This window comes from Eptatretus burgeri, chromosome 2 (genome assembly GCF_056783735.1).
Source record: "Eptatretus burgeri isolate ZD-2024b chromosome 2, Ebu_testis_v1, whole genome shotgun sequence".
In the NCBI taxonomy this organism is placed as follows: Eukaryota; Metazoa; Chordata; class Myxini; order Myxiniformes; family Myxinidae; genus Eptatretus; species Eptatretus burgeri.
The window spans coordinates 154797504-154813033 of NC_140962.1; the positions used below are offsets into that span (position 1 = coordinate 154797504).

The window sequence follows — 15530 nt, forward strand, 5'->3', positions numbered from 1 at the left end:
GAAAATAAATGTATAAAATAACAATTTAAATAAGCCAAAATGAAGACATTTTAAATCCAACAAAAAAATGTCCAAGCTCAGAGACCTCACGGCTCAAAGCTCACTCGGCCAGGGCACACAAAGCACCGGAATCAGGGAACAGATCACCTGCAGTGTCCGCAAACATGTAGCAGTCCCCTTGAATGCCCAGGGTGAGCACAGAATGCAGAGTGAGCACCATTGCAGTTTGTGCGCCCAGGCCCTGCAACCGGGCAGAATTGTAGATGCAGAACAGCAGGAACCGCCAGCTCAGAACCCAGGATCACATGACCCCACACACCAACATGAGACTGAGCGCGTCCTGCTCCAGCACTCGGAGTACCCCGCCCATCCCAATGGCGAGCTCACAATGAGTGTAACGTGAGCTGCATACGATTGGCCGCACTTCCTCCCAGGCCTCGGCAGTCACACCATCATTCTCCATCCGTGAACACACTCGCCTTCAACATTCCCGCAGGTCGGACCAGCTACAACGCGGTGACGTCGTGGCCAGGGCTACACTCAACAGATGGGTCACAGCCTCGGTGACAGACTCGGAGAGATTTGGGCCACATGGCTTTGAACGGCTTGTCGAGAGAGATGTGTGCTCTTGCACAGCTGACCTGCACACTTGGTCCTCGAGAGGAGGCCATGGCAAAGCGTCTCCCATGCGGTCAGGATGGAACACACCCGGAAGTGGAAGTGACGCAGCAACATCATCACGGCACTACTCAGCTGCCGACATCATCACATCCTTATCAAAGTCTACTCTCAAATCTATTTCCCTGTCTGATTTCCTTCCCACTCTAACCTGATATTAATATGTGTTTCTCTACTGCCCAACCGACATCGCCTCAGTCTTCTCCAGACTCATCTTCAAGCCTATTCTTCCCAAATGCCTCTTTCCACTCCCCCAGTACTTCCTGCATCTCCCACCCACTCTTCACCGCAACAGCGAGATCATCTGCATAGAGCATCCTTCCCATGCTACCCCTCAAGCCCACCTTGTTTACCAGCTCCATCACCATGACTTCATCACCATCATCATGACATGACTGCATCATGACTGCATCATCATGACTGCACCAGTCTTTTTTTGTCACTTTTTTTTAACTGTTATTTTTTTTGTCTCTGTGTTTACTGCGTGTTTGTACTTCGGTTTAGTTTTAAAACTTGTCCCAATTTGTGAGTCTCCTCCTCCCCTCCATTTTGCTGACCCACCTATCCATTCCCACTTTGATCATTAAGGTATTCACCATAACCATCACAATTTAATCTTTTCTTCAACCTTTTTCCTTTACTCTATCCCTCTCTTACCTAACCTTGAAAAAGAATAATAAAAAAGTGATGTAAAATGTTTCAACTTCCTCTTTCTGCCATGTAGATTTCTCTTTTCTATCATTATTCATTCCTCTTTTTTTCCTCTTCAAAAGGCTGATTTCAAATCGATCTTTCAACCATTCCTTCAATAAAAATTCCAACTCTTACAGCTCTCCCTTTCTCAATTCTCTTAACTCACCATTGTTCCACCCCTCCCCAAATGTTTTTAAAATGAATCTCTGACTTGAAAATCTCAAGAACCCCACTTTGCAATGGTTGTTCATATTTCATCAATCGTTCCTTTTGTCCATCTTCAGTGTTGAACCTTTCACTGTCTGTTCCCTCCTCGACTTCTACACGTCCATATCCTACCCATCCTCACCAGTGTCCCACTACATGTCTACTCCTTCCTTCCTACCCCATTGAATCACTATGTTCCACCATCTCCCTCTCCAAGCTTCTTCCTTCCCAAACCACCTTTCTCTTGCCAATTCAGCCCACCTCCTCAAATCTACCTCCTCCTGACTCCTCCCCTGTTATACCCCCTCCCATCTTACCCCTCATCCTGCCTCCTCTCTTAGCATTTCTCCACTGTCTTCCACTATACTAACAGCTCCTCCTCTGGCATCCCAAACGGTGTGGTTTTCAAACATCTGTGGGCTCAGTTCCAACCTCACAGATATCTCACTGTCTCAATCAGTGCACTCCTCAACATCTCAAACATGCTCTTTCTTTCCTCTCATCACCCCTCCTTTTTCTTCCCACCCCTTCTTATGTTGTTCCTCCCTCTATCCACTTCCATATTCACCATACCATTACCCAGTCTCATCCTTCCCTTCTCCCCACCCTCGCCCTCCTCCCCCATGGCCGCACCTCCTCTCATCGTTTCCCTCAAATTAGCCTCCTCCGCCCTCCTCAAAGCAAACTTCACTCTTTCCCACTTCCAAGCTTCCCCCTCACCTTTCTCCCAAGCTCCCACCCACAGCTTTCTCTCTAAAATCTCCCCTTCAAAATTCCCCCCCTTACCCCGCCCCTTCATATCTCCCACTCACTCCTCCTTTTGAAAGTTCTCATCCCTCACTTCCACAAAGCTGCCTCCTTCCCCCACCCTCTCCCTTCCAACTCATTACTCCACCTCCTCCATATTCCACTTCTCTCTGGTCCCTCTCTTTTTACTCCCCACTGTTCCTCATCGCATCACCACCTGGCCTTTTATGCTACTCTTCCTCATCCGACCCTCTCCCATAGCTATTCTGCAATCTCTTAAACACTGTCAACAGCTCTCCCTAATTCTCCCTCTCCTCCCTCGTCTTACCCTCCACCTCCCCTTCCCTCTCCTGTACCCAACGCCTCCTCCCTCCCTCTTCCTTAACGGTGTGGACCGCAAACATCCGGGGCCTTCACTTTAACCTCACAGTGCTTTCCATACAGGTTGCCAATGACAAACCAGACATAATCTGCTTAACAGAAGCATTCCTCCTTCAAGACGTCTCTGACTCCTTTGCATAAATCCCTGGTTTCTCCCTCCTCCGGTATGATAGACCTGAGCCTCGTCCTGGCGGCAGAGTTGCTCTCTATCAAAAACTCCATTCCTCATTCCACTTGCACTGCCCTCACTCCTCCACACCCCCAGGAACACCTCTGGCTATCGCTTCCCCTCTGCTCCCACCACTTGTTTATATGTGTGTTGTGCCGTCCACCAAACAGTGATGACTCCATTTACATCTCGCTTGCCAACAACATGGACCAACTTATATCCACTCATCCCAACTCTCTCTTTTCCTCAAAGGTGGTGATTTAAATTGGCATCATGTCAGTTAGCTGTGTGTGAGTACCTCGCTCACCTGCCATGGCACTTCAGCAAAAGACTTTTGCGACTCATTGGGACTAACACAATCTGTCAATTTCCTGACTCGGATCTCAGTCAATGGTATATCATCTCTTCTGGATGTTGTTATCTCCAATTTCCCTGCAAGTGTCTGCTGTTCTTCTGCTCCATTTGGTTCATCTGACCATATGCTTGTTAAAGTGGACATCTCTCTGGCTGTTCCGAGAGAACCACCTGAGTGCCAACGAGTTTGGCATTTCACTCAGGCGATCTGCTTGGAAATCAGCAAGCATTACCGCCCTGCATAAAAAAGGTGCAAAAACAGATCCCTGCAACTACACACCAATCAGCCCAATCATCAGCAAGGTTATGGAATCCATCATCACTTCCAACATTAAATCCTTTCTCTTCACCATTGGCTTGCTTTCCAATCATCAATTTGGATTCAGACCAGATCACTCTACCCTGGACATGCTGCGTCTGCTTTCCCAATCATGGATGGATGTCCTCAATTCCAGACATGAGATCAGAGCCATCTCCCATGACATGGCATGAGCTTTTGATATGGTCTGGAACCCCGCATTGCTCACTAAACTCTCGTCTTATGGTATCCAAGGCAATCTCCGCTCAATGCTCGTAAACTTCCTCTCCTGTCGTAATCAATGCCTGGTTCATAATGGAATTCTCTCATCTCCTCTTTCAGTCCAGGCTGGAGTTGCTCAAGGCAGTGTAATGGGCCCTTTTGCTCTTTCGGTTTTCATCAATGATCTCTATGACTCTCTGAAAAATCCTCTTTATCTTTTTGCTGAGAACTCCACCTGCTGCCGTACCATCTCTCACCCATCACATGGGCAAGCAGCAGCCTCTTCACTCTATGGAGACCTGGATAAAATCACAAGCTGGTCAAACACTTGGAATATGTCTTTCATGTTCTAAAATCTCACACTCTCCCTATGTCTCTTTGAATGAACCGTCTGGAACCCCACCCTTCCTCCCCACTCCATGTACTTTCTCAACAATCCTCTTGAAGATGTTCTGTCACACAAACTTTTGGGTCTCACTATCTGCCATGATCTTTCCTGGAAGCCACATTTCTAAGCTGTCCTCCAAACCCAGTCGCTGACTGGGTGTCCTTCATCGTGAAAAGTCCTTCCTTGGCACACCTGAGCTCTTATCCACATACAAAGCTTTCAGCCACAGCTTGATGGAGTACTGCCATCCCTTGAAGGCTGGTGCTCCTGCCTCAGACTGAGCTCGGCTTCACGCTGTAGAAACCAAGGCTTTTCGGATCATTGGTGTCTCCTGCGATGAATCTTAGTCTTTGCATCTTTCACTCTCACTGCAGGCAGGTCGGTGGTCTTTCTTTCTTCGACTGACTCCTCTCCGGGCTTGCAGTTCCTGCTCTGCCTGTGCTCTGTCCTCATAATATTTATTCCAGGTGCTCAAGGTCTGCCAGCAACCCCCTTCTGGTGAAACTGCCAAAATAAAGAATCACTGCTCACCTTCACTCTTTCTTTTCTGCCCCCCCCTCACCTCTGGAACATGCTCCCACACTCTCTTCAATCACACTTTTCCATCCAGGTCTTTAAGAAACAGCTGTTCAACACCATCTCATGTCTTCCCCCATCCAAAAATCCTTTTCATTTCTACCCATTAATCCACCCAAAACTCACTTCCTTCAAATTCCTGGTTTTCCTTCCTGAAAGCCTCTGTAGTGTCCATCTTGTTTATCCCATGTACCCCATCCCATCCCTTTCTCTTTCACTGATCTCCTGATGTTCCTGTTACCTACTGCTGGTGTGCTTCCCTCTCATTCCCCCTTTTGTCTCCTGCTCCCTTTGTTATATGTTCTGTGTGTTAGCTCTTATACGAGCCTCGACAAAGTATACAAAAAAAAATCATCATTATCTCTTGCTCGCACACCAAAAGCTGGATCATAAACTAAAATCACTCCAGACACACCCTAAAATCCAGAGCCAATGTGGAAGTGATACAGACCAAGGGCAATCGAGTGCACCCATCGCATGAGGAAAGCAGACACTTGTCCCCCATGATTCCTCCAATGGTAATGGAGTGGGGGGGGCATGAAACAAGGATAAAGGGGGACCCAGAGAGTCGAGGGAGTGAGTCGAGGTCTTAAACAGTGAGTCTGAGTAGTCTGGGAATCTCGAAGTGGTAGAGCAATACCTGGAGTCTGTCCCTGGAATCTGTCTTTGGAGTAGGTCTCGGAGCCCTTAGCAGTAGTTTGAGCTGTCCGAGTAGTTTAGTCCCGGGTCTGCAAGCTGTTTTCGTCATCCTTCCCACTGTGTGCGCCGGAAAACGTCGGCTCTGAGACGTGTGCAAGTGGGACATGGTGGCTCGGAGATGCGCTGAGCGGAACCAGTGCTGCACACTGGTGCGAGCAGGACCAAGACTGAGAGACATTGTGCCAGAGTTTATTGGGATGCCTGGCTGTTGCCAAGTGTGACGGGGAACAAGCTAGACACCACCTCTACCACCTCTCTCTTTCTCTCTGAACTATATCTCTCTTCTTTTCTCAAATGATTGCTGGGCCATTTTGTTAAAGTGAGAAGTTGATGGATTATTATGTGCACATACGGGATAGAGGAATGTTTTTACCTGTTCATGAATGCTCCATGAAATGCTTGACACTCGCTTAACCTGGAACCTCACATGTAAGGTAACATGACTCTGGGCGTGGGATCCCGCAGTAAGTTGTGGGATGAGTGGCTATCATGGTCATTAACGAATCGTTGTCCCGTTTGGAGTTATCTGGGCTGATGACCGTCATTTTTATGTTGGCATCAGGAGTGTTAGATTCAGACCTAAGGCACAGGAAACCCTTGCCTCAAAGTAAAATTAAAATTACGGAGCATGCAATAAGTGCAAAAAATTTTGTGTGACAGTGCGTCACTCTGCCAAGTCAAAGTGAACAGGACCAGGGGAGCACATGCTAGTTAGACGATGCTGCGACCCAGGAAGACATGATAGAGGAGGGACCTTTTTAGGGTGAAGTAGTCATTTCCAATGCCTGGTAGCCTTTTTGAATCCCACTGGTTAGCTAAGAGCCCTTGAATGAATCAACACCGCAAGGTAGCAGGTTGGCATTGCTGGCACATCCTGACATAAGCAAACCACTCAATGCCATAATAGATATGATGGAGAGCTTTCGAGTTGACATGAGAGATGGGCAGGCTGATGCGAGGCAGGACATAAAGGCAAGCCAGGCTGAGGTAAAGATTGAGCTGATAGCTAATCTTGGTGGGAAACTCGACACAATGCGAGAGAAGCAACAGTGACTGATGCGTCTGTGGCATGAGAGGGTGGCCAGTGAGGTTAGATTGATAGCAGGGCTAAGGGGCACAGAAAGGGTTGCCAAATGGTTAAGAAAAGAGGGTGTTGTTGGAGTATGGGAGACAGTGTCATGACGGGTAACACGGGAGGACACCGAGGGAAGATAAAAGTGAGCCGGTGTGGGAGACGTACTTAGCAGGTAGGTTGGGTGTTGAGCAAGACATGTGAGTTAGACAGAGACAGAGACAGTGAAAATATTAGCAGGAATGCAGTATTGGAACTGATAGCATGGGTCAGGAAATTAAAAGGGGAAATCAAACTAAATAAACTGCCGATCGCAGAATGAGTACGTAATATTGGTTCCGCTTCGAGATATTTTCTTGAAGCCCAGGAACCGATGCCCCAATTTTCCATTTGACTTTGGTTTCCACGATTGCTGTTTTAACAGTACGTAATATTGGTTCCGCTTCGAGATATTTTCTCGTCGCATTTTCCAGGAACCTAACCCCCACAGTTTTGGAGGGTTGACTGTATTTGAAAATACTTTCGATCCTTTTATGGATTACAATACATTTTAACTTCCCTAATATATGACTGCAGAAACTCAGCCTCCCTCAACACGATTTCCCTTTTGTGTTCTCGGTAATTTGGGATCTCCATGAAATAACCCCAGCTACGGAGCCTTGTGAAAGTATTCACAGCCCTTGACTTTGTCATATTGTGTTGTGTTACAGCCTGGATTAAAAATTGATTAAAGTGAGATTTTTTTGTCACCAATCTACACAAAATACCCCATAATGACAAAGTGAAAACATGTTTTCAGAAGTTTTTACAAATTTATTCAAAATGAAAAGGTAAAATGTCTTGTATCAATAAGTATTCAACCCCATGAGTCAATACTTGGTAGAAGCACCTTTGGCAGCGATGACAGCTTCGAGTCTTCTTGGGTATGTCTCTATGAGCTTTGTACCTTTGGATTTGGGGATTTTCTCCCATTCTTCCTTGTCGATTTTCTCAAGATCTGTCAAGTTGGATGGGGAGCATCGGTGAACAGCAATCTTCAAGTCTTTCCACAGATTCTCAATGGGAGTCAAGTCTGGGCTTTGGCTGGGCCACTCAAGCACTTTCACATTATTGTTCCGAAGCCATTCCAGCATTGCTTTGGATGTATGCTTGGAGTCATTGTCCTGTTGGAACGTAGATCTTCACCACAGTCCAAGGTTTTTGCACTCTGAAGCAGGTTCTCCTTAAGGATTGGCCTGCATTTGGCGTCATTCATTGTTCCCTCTATCCTTGCAAGTCTCAGAGCCCCTGCCGCTAAAAAGCATCCCCATAGCATGATGCTGCCACCACCATGCCTCACGGTAGGGATGGTGTTAGATTGGTGATGAACTGTGATTGGTTTCTGCCAGTCGATGTGCTTTGCTTTCAGGCAAAAGAGTTCAGTTTTCATCTCATCAGAACAGAGAGTCTTTTGCCTCATGCACTCAGAGTCTTTCACACGCCTTTTTGCAAACTTTAGGTGTGCTGTCATGTGCCTTAATCTCAGGAGTGTCTTCCGTCTGACCACTCTCCCCTAAAGCTTAGATTTGTGAAGTGCTGCAGAGACTGTTATCCTTCCAGCCGGTTCTCCCATCTCAGCCAAGGAACTCTGTAGTTGTCTCAGAGTGGTCATTGGGTTCTTGGTCACCTCCCTGACCAAGGTCCTTCTTGGCCGGTTGCTCAGGTTGGTCAGACGGCCAGCTATAGGAAGAGTCTGGGTAGGTCTATAGTCTTTCCATTTCCTAATGATGGAACTCACTGTGCTCTTGGGAACTTTAAACACTCCAGATATTGTTTTATACCCTTACCCAGATCTTTGCCTCCTCACCGTTCTATCTCTGAATTCTCGGGACAGTTCCTTGAACTTCATGGTCGAGTTTCTGCTCTGACATACACCGTCAACTGTGGGACCTTGTATAGAAAGGTGTGTTTCTTTCTAAATCATGTCCAATCAATTGAATTGGCCAGAGGTGGACTCCAATGAAGTTGTAGAGACATCTCAAGTATGATCAAAGGAAATTGGATACACCTGATCTCAATTTGAAGCATCACAGCAAAGGGGTTTCTATTCATACTTATTGACGCAAGACATTTCAGCTTTTTCTTTTGAATTAATTTGTAAAAATTTCTAAAAACATGTTTTCGCTTTGTTATTATGGGGCATTTTGTGTATATCGGTGACAAAAAATATGTAATTTCATCCATTTTAAATTCAGTCTGTAATGCAACAAAACGTGAGAAAAGCCAAGGGGTTTGAATACTTTCTGAAGGTACTGTATGTGCTGCACATGAAGTAAGGAGTAGAAACCTTTTGGCATATTCTTATTGTCCCAACTCACTCTCTGCATCTTCTCTCTACAGGTTTTTTCTCCAGTCTATTGGTGATGAAGGTTTGGCGATTCTGATGAAGTCCCTGGTGAGCAAACCAAACCAACTGAAAGAACTCAGGTGAGTACCTATGTAAGCTTCATTCATGCAGGTACCTGTGCATGAATCTTTGGGACATTTGAACATAAAGGTTTTTATTTCCCTTTTTATTTGACTAGAAGCATCCGCTCCCAAAGGTAGGGGCCGGTGGGGGGGTGGTTTATTCATTTACAGACGGGGCCAAGTTTTCTCGATTTGACACGGATGTCGATGACGGTTTGAATGAAGTTTTGTTTCCCATGTTGGTAAGACTGCTGCTTGCCACCTGGACATGGTATGCTCTGTGGTGTCTGGAGGGTGGACATTCCCTTTAACCTTACTGGAGAACAGTATGCGATCTGACGGCCGTGAACTCCGGTGCGCTGCACATGTGCAGTACATGCGCACAAGGTACGTGTCGTCATTGACCGAACAATCAGACAACTGAAAATAATTTACCATGTGTTTTAAATCCCGTTTTCATCCAACGTTTATTCAACGATTATTTTCCCAAAAGTGTCAATGCGTCATGATAGACTCAAGTCGCATGCAAGTCGCAATTCTCCAAAAAAAACAAGTCACAAGTCTGAGTCTCAAGTCAATTTTGTCATTTCAGAGTCGAGTCGCAAAATTTTACGAGTCACAGACTCGAGTCACAGACTCTGCCCACAGGTTCACACGGTTGCACGGAATGGTTGAGGAGGTTGCACGGAATGGTTGAGGAGGCTGGTAATTTTCCAATCATGTGCCGAGCTTGCCGCTGACATGTGACGGGAGGCACTTTATCCAAATGCACCGCAACTCAGGCTTGACCCTCTATCCAGTTTGACCATGCTGCCAGTGCAATTGGTGGAAAAATGGTGCAGAGTGAAGGGAGGTGGAGATGGGGCCTTCGAAACAAACATTTGTGCAGGAAGACAAGAGCTTCTTAACACTACTTGACACTTCCTCATTAATTACATCAATTGCATCACGCTTGACCCTCATGGACTGTTAAGCACGAGGTGACATTGAGGATAAGCTCTTTAGGTGTGTACAACATTCCAGTGGCTCAGCATCTCAAACAACCTCCAACAGCCTAGCCTCGCTCCGGCTTTCTCGTTGCGGGGTTGTTTTCGCTCACGTGTGTGGATGTGAAAGGTGAATCACTGGCACCTGAACACCAGTTTATTTGGATAGATCAGTGCCTGAAGAAATTAGACCACCATGTACATTATCAGCACTGATGCTAAAACAGAAACTAATACTTTGGACGCATCATGCGTGTAGAAAAAGGAAGTCTGGTGAAGTCAACCATGTCGGTTATCTTTGAGAAGCCTGGTGTTGGCTTAGCAGTTAGGGTGGCTGGCTTTGGACCTTAGGGTCCTGAGTTTGAGCTCCTGTCTTCTATTGAATTAATACCAGGTTGGGCGGGGGGGGGGGGGGGTTGACTCAACCAGTCATCCTGCTGAGGTCAGTGAAATGAGTAACAGAGTATTGGTTATTGGGGCATTGCATCAGCAGCACAGCCGTGCCCTCAGCCAATGATGATACCCGCAGCTTTGTGCTGCATTCGAAGGAGGGAGGAGGAGGTATCTTTGAGGGTAGAAGAGGAAGAGGCAGACCATGTATGTGCTGGCTGGATGAGGTAAAGGATACAATCAAGCTGTCTCTGCCAGAGCTTTGGGAGGCCGTACTAGAAAGGGATGTTTGGAGAAATCTGAACATGAATATCACCAGACACGACTTCGTAGAACTCGACGATGTCGGACACGACTTACGGAACTAGACAACTAAAAATGTAATCTTGGTTTTTAACTCCATAATACATTATATTTGTTTAATTTCCTCCTCTTTCTTTTAATTTGTCACTTCTTCACTTTTACTATGGGGTATTCATCTCATCCTCGAACCATCCCAGTATAGCTTCCTGATTGAGCCGTGAAAGTGATTATTTTGATAAGATGAGACGAGACAAGTAACTCCAGCTCATTTTACAATCCGTACTATAAGAGATCCGTTTGTTATGACGAAAGTTGAAAATTTTCATCATATGTTGGTCTGTCTCGTAAGTTACGGCTTGGTACTTTACGGTGAGTAAAGACCGTGCTCACAGTAAATACCTCACCTCACTCACAGTAACTAGACAGTAAATTTACGGTGAGTGCGATAACTCACGAACGCTTTCAGCTATCTTCGTCAAACTTTACTAGAGCATTCCGAAGGACAAACGTGAGGATGTCAGTATTTTTTGACTACATATGTCGAAGATAAAGGTCACAGTGACGTCATTTTCATGATTGTAGTCATACCTGTAAGGCTACCACCTGACGCCTTCTTGTCTGTGTGTCTGTCTGTCACCATTTTTCGCAGAGATGGCTGAATGGATTTTGGTATACTTTCAAGAGGTTCATGACTGAGTGCTGAGGAGTGTTTAAGCAAAAAAAAAAAATGGAAATATATCAGCAAAAAAAAAGTTCACATTTTTTTGGAATTTTTTGTAATCGCTCCATCGTGCCTAAATGTTTGTAGTTACGTGAAATGATCCACGACCTCATTCCTTTTAGACACCCACAAAAATATTCTTCAAAAATGCCAACAGGAGCAATGCCGGGTACCCCTGCTAGTTTACCATAAAGCTTTTTCACACTGTGCAGTTTGATGATCATTTGCTCGTACGGAGATATCCGATGTACTTCAGTGGATACGAGTTGGATTATTATTTTGACTATTATGATGATGATAATAATTATTATTAAATTAGCCCACCAAGCTGAGTTTGTGCATGAAGAGTGTCGTTTCCTTTTAGCCCTTGCCAGATGTAAATATATTTTGGAGAGAAAAGATTGGTAAATGATGACAAACCCGGACAAATGCTCTCAGAACATAGCGCATAGTACAAACTTTCAAGACTTACAAATGAACAGTCTCATGAATATGACCCTCCCCCATTCCCTGCGCCTTTACCCCAAACTTCCTTACCGCCCCCCCCCTCACCTGTTAATAGAACACAAACCTGTTAGTTGAGATGTTTCCTTTATTTATTTTGCTTTTGTGCAAACTTCGATTTCCACAATCTTGGGGGGCGATGTTTATTTGAGGTTATTTAATTATCTCTTAACCTGGAATAAAGAACCTTCCAATAGAACTCGTTTATCTACAACTTTCTCCTGATGGTTCTTTGTTTCTCTCCTTGGATATTTTACCTCTTCACAGGTTGAGGGAATGCAACCTGAGTACCAAGTGTGGGCCTATCCTAAGGGATGTGAAGAACTTCATCAACTTGGAGGTTATTGAGTAAGTCCTGAACTGTAATTGAGGTTTTTGTTCTTCTCCCCTTTCATTGAACATTAATCTCTATCACAAGATTTATAAATAAACTCCATTTTTAATCCAATAAAAGACTTGAAATGACGTATGAATGCAAAACGAGGCCTTTTTGTGCATGCGCCGTATGTGTGTTTACGGTGACCCGCTTATGCTCGATTTGCACATTTAACCTGCCGTTGCTAGCATGAAATCTGTGATTGAAAGTCTTTTAAAACCAATTTTCAGCATTTCGACAGAAGAGTGGGAATTTAAAAATGGGTAACCATAATTATTGTCCCTGCATGCAAATTGGACTCATGGAAATCTCGCAAATATGAGAATTATCCATGCATGAGTGGAATCGGGTTCCGACCATTTCCTGTTAATACAATTAGCTCGCGATGACCATGGATATAACTAATGCGCGCGTGCGCACACACCACACACACACACACACACACACACACACACACACACACACACACACACACACACACACACACACACACACACACACACACACACACACACACACACACACACACACACACACTTTTTTTCCTTTCACCAATAGATGCAAAAATCTCATATAATTTCTCTTGTGGCTCTGAAACCAAGCAAAAATATAAACATTTATAACGGCATCACAGCTTATACAGCTCCAACTCCCACCCCTCCCTTGCTTCCTCCCAAACATGATTAATTGTAAATATTGATAATCATTCTTAACTTACCCTGTGCATTGGCAAGCCCCAGATATGACCTTCCCATTGGTGTTAAGAAGCACAAAGATTTGGCTAGAACACGCCCATATGCTTTGGAACACGATATCAACTTTTTGGACGAGTTGATCAGGAAGTTATTCAAATATTTAGTTGTGCACAAGCACACCCTTTTTTCGCAAGTACTTTTCCAACTATTTTCAGCTTCTTTAAAAGTTGGTGAGCCGTTTCACATCGCAATCCTTATCTGGCACATATGATGCACATCCTGGCTGCCCCGATGTACTTTGTTACTCGGGGTTTCTACGTATGCGCACTGAGGAATCTGGGGTGGATTATGTCATTTCAAAAGTCATGTATTCGTGAGCGATTTAATGGCAACGTCCAAAACCTCTTGGTTCATAAAAAATTATTGTTTATTGAGAGGGACTAGTTTATAATCCCATAATTATATGGTGTTGATGTTATTTACAAATATAACGATTGAAGTGGTGAAAGTATTTCCAAAGTTCTCCAAGTTGTTCACAGAATGATAACCTCAGGGTTTTTCTGTTTCTCTCATTTGCCATCAGATTGGGTGATAATGACATTGGTGATGAGGGACTGGCAGGCTTGATGGAAGGTCTGAAATTCCAAACAAAGTTACGGAAACTCTGGTGAGTGAGAAGGGTATTTGTTTTTGGAAATAAAAACACATTATCATCATAATCCCCGATTGTGTACGTGACATTATCCAGGTGAACCTTGATCACCATTCTAAACCTTTGGTTGTTGTTGATTAGCCCCGATTAGATCTGCTCAAACAGGGTGGACAAAGAATACAATGCCGCCCACTTTGGAAACCAGGTGCGAGACGAGAGCCAATGACAAAATCAATCCAAAGACAAAGTCAACCAGCCATGAGCAGGGCAGGCGATGAGTACCCCTGGAGATGAAGAAAGCCGAAACAGAGCACAATCAAGTGAACCTGTCATGAGGAGCATCAGTTACAAATAGGTCCTCAACCAGTCCTCGTGGTCCTCTATCATTTTAAGATGAGGCCTCCTAGTTTGCACTACTTCTTCCTCCTGAACGCACCTCTTTGCACTCCAGGTCAGTGGAGTTCTGTCTCTCCTCCATACCTGAGGTCCTTCTCTTCTCTCCCAAAACAAGGTGATACCAGAATGGATCAATCCCAAACTTCCACCAAACCACAAGAATGTCTCCCTCATGAACTCCAACATGATTCACTTGCTCGAGCTCCTTTCACATGAGGTCTCTCTCTTTTTCCGAGTGTGGTTCTTCGTTTTCTTTCGTGCTGGGCAGGGTTCCCCTCTTAGGTGCCACCCACAATAAAAATAAACGTACAAATCTTTTCTTTTATGACAATGCACAACCCACTGTGTGGTGCACATTTAAACAGACAATTTTTAAGATACGTTTCCCTCCTTAATCACATCGAGATGGGCTAACGACTCGTACAAGGACCAAACTACTCGATACACTGATGAGCCAAAACATTATGACCACTGACGGGTGAAGTGAATAACATTGATTATCTTGTTACAATGGCACCTATCAAGGGGTGGGATATATTAGGCAGCAAGCGAACAGTCAGTTTTTGAAGTTGATGTGTTGGATGCAGGAGAAATGGGTAGGAGTAAAGACCTGAGCGACTTTGACAAGGGCCAAATTGTTATGGCCAGATTACTGGGTCAGAGCATCTCTGAAATGGCAAGGCTTGTGGGGTGCTCTCGGTCAGCAATGGTGAGTACCTACCGACAGTGGTCCAAGGAGGGACAAACCACAAACCTGCAACAGGGTGTTGGGCGCCCAAGGTTCATCGATGCCCAAGGGCAACGAAGGCTATCCCATCTGGTCCAAACCGACAGAGGGTCTACTGTGGAAAAAGTCACAGAAAATTTTAATGGTGGTCATGGGAGGAATGTGTCACAATCCACAGTGCATCGCACCCTGCTGCGTATGGGGCTGCTTATCAGCAGACCGCTCAGAGTGCCCATGATGATCCCTGTTCACCATCGAAAGCACCTACAATGGGCACGTGAGCATCGGAACTGGACCTTGGAGCAGTGGAAGAAGGTCACCTGGTCCAATGAGTCCCGTTTTCTTTTAGATCACATGAATGGCCGTGTACGTGTGCGCCGTTTACCTGGGGAAGTGATGGCACCAGGATGCACTGTGGGAAGACGACAAGCCGGTGGAGGGAGTGTGATGCTCTGGGCAATGTTCTGCTGGGAAACCCTGGGTCCGGTCATTCATGTGGACGTCAATTTGACACGTGTCACCTACCTAAACATCGTTGCAGACCAGGTACACCCCTTCATGGCAATGGTATTCCCTGATGGCAGTGGCCTCTTTCAGCAGGATAATGCGCCCTGCCACACTGCACACATTTTTCGGGAATGGTTTGAGGAACATGATGAAGTGTTCACAGTGTTGCCCTGGCCTCCAAATTCTCCAGATCTCAATCCGATTGAGCATCTGTGGGATGTGCTGGACCGACAAGTCCGATGCACAGCGGCTCCACCTTGCAACTTACGGGACTTGAAGGATCTGCTGCTAATGTTTTGGTGCCAGATACCACAGGACACGTTTTGGGGGTCTTGTAGAGT

The 15530-nt window shown here is 45.4% G+C and overlaps 1 protein-coding gene across 5 annotated transcripts in view; it reads left to right on the forward strand.

Moving 5' to 3' along the window:
- Positions 1–15530, forward strand: part of LOC147033634 (NACHT, LRR and PYD domains-containing protein 3-like) — an 84679-nt gene that overhangs the window by 58752 nt on the left and 10397 nt on the right. For all 5 annotated transcript variants that reach the window (XM_085871697.1, XM_085871696.1, XM_085871693.1 and 2 more), the window contains exons 7-9: positions 8864–8950; positions 12104–12184; positions 13491–13574. In XM_085871697.1, the coding sequence (XP_085727823.1) occupies positions 8864–8950; positions 12104–12184; positions 13491–13574 (252 nt within the window). The remainder of the gene's footprint in view (positions 1–8863; positions 8951–12103; positions 12185–13490; positions 13575–15530) is intronic.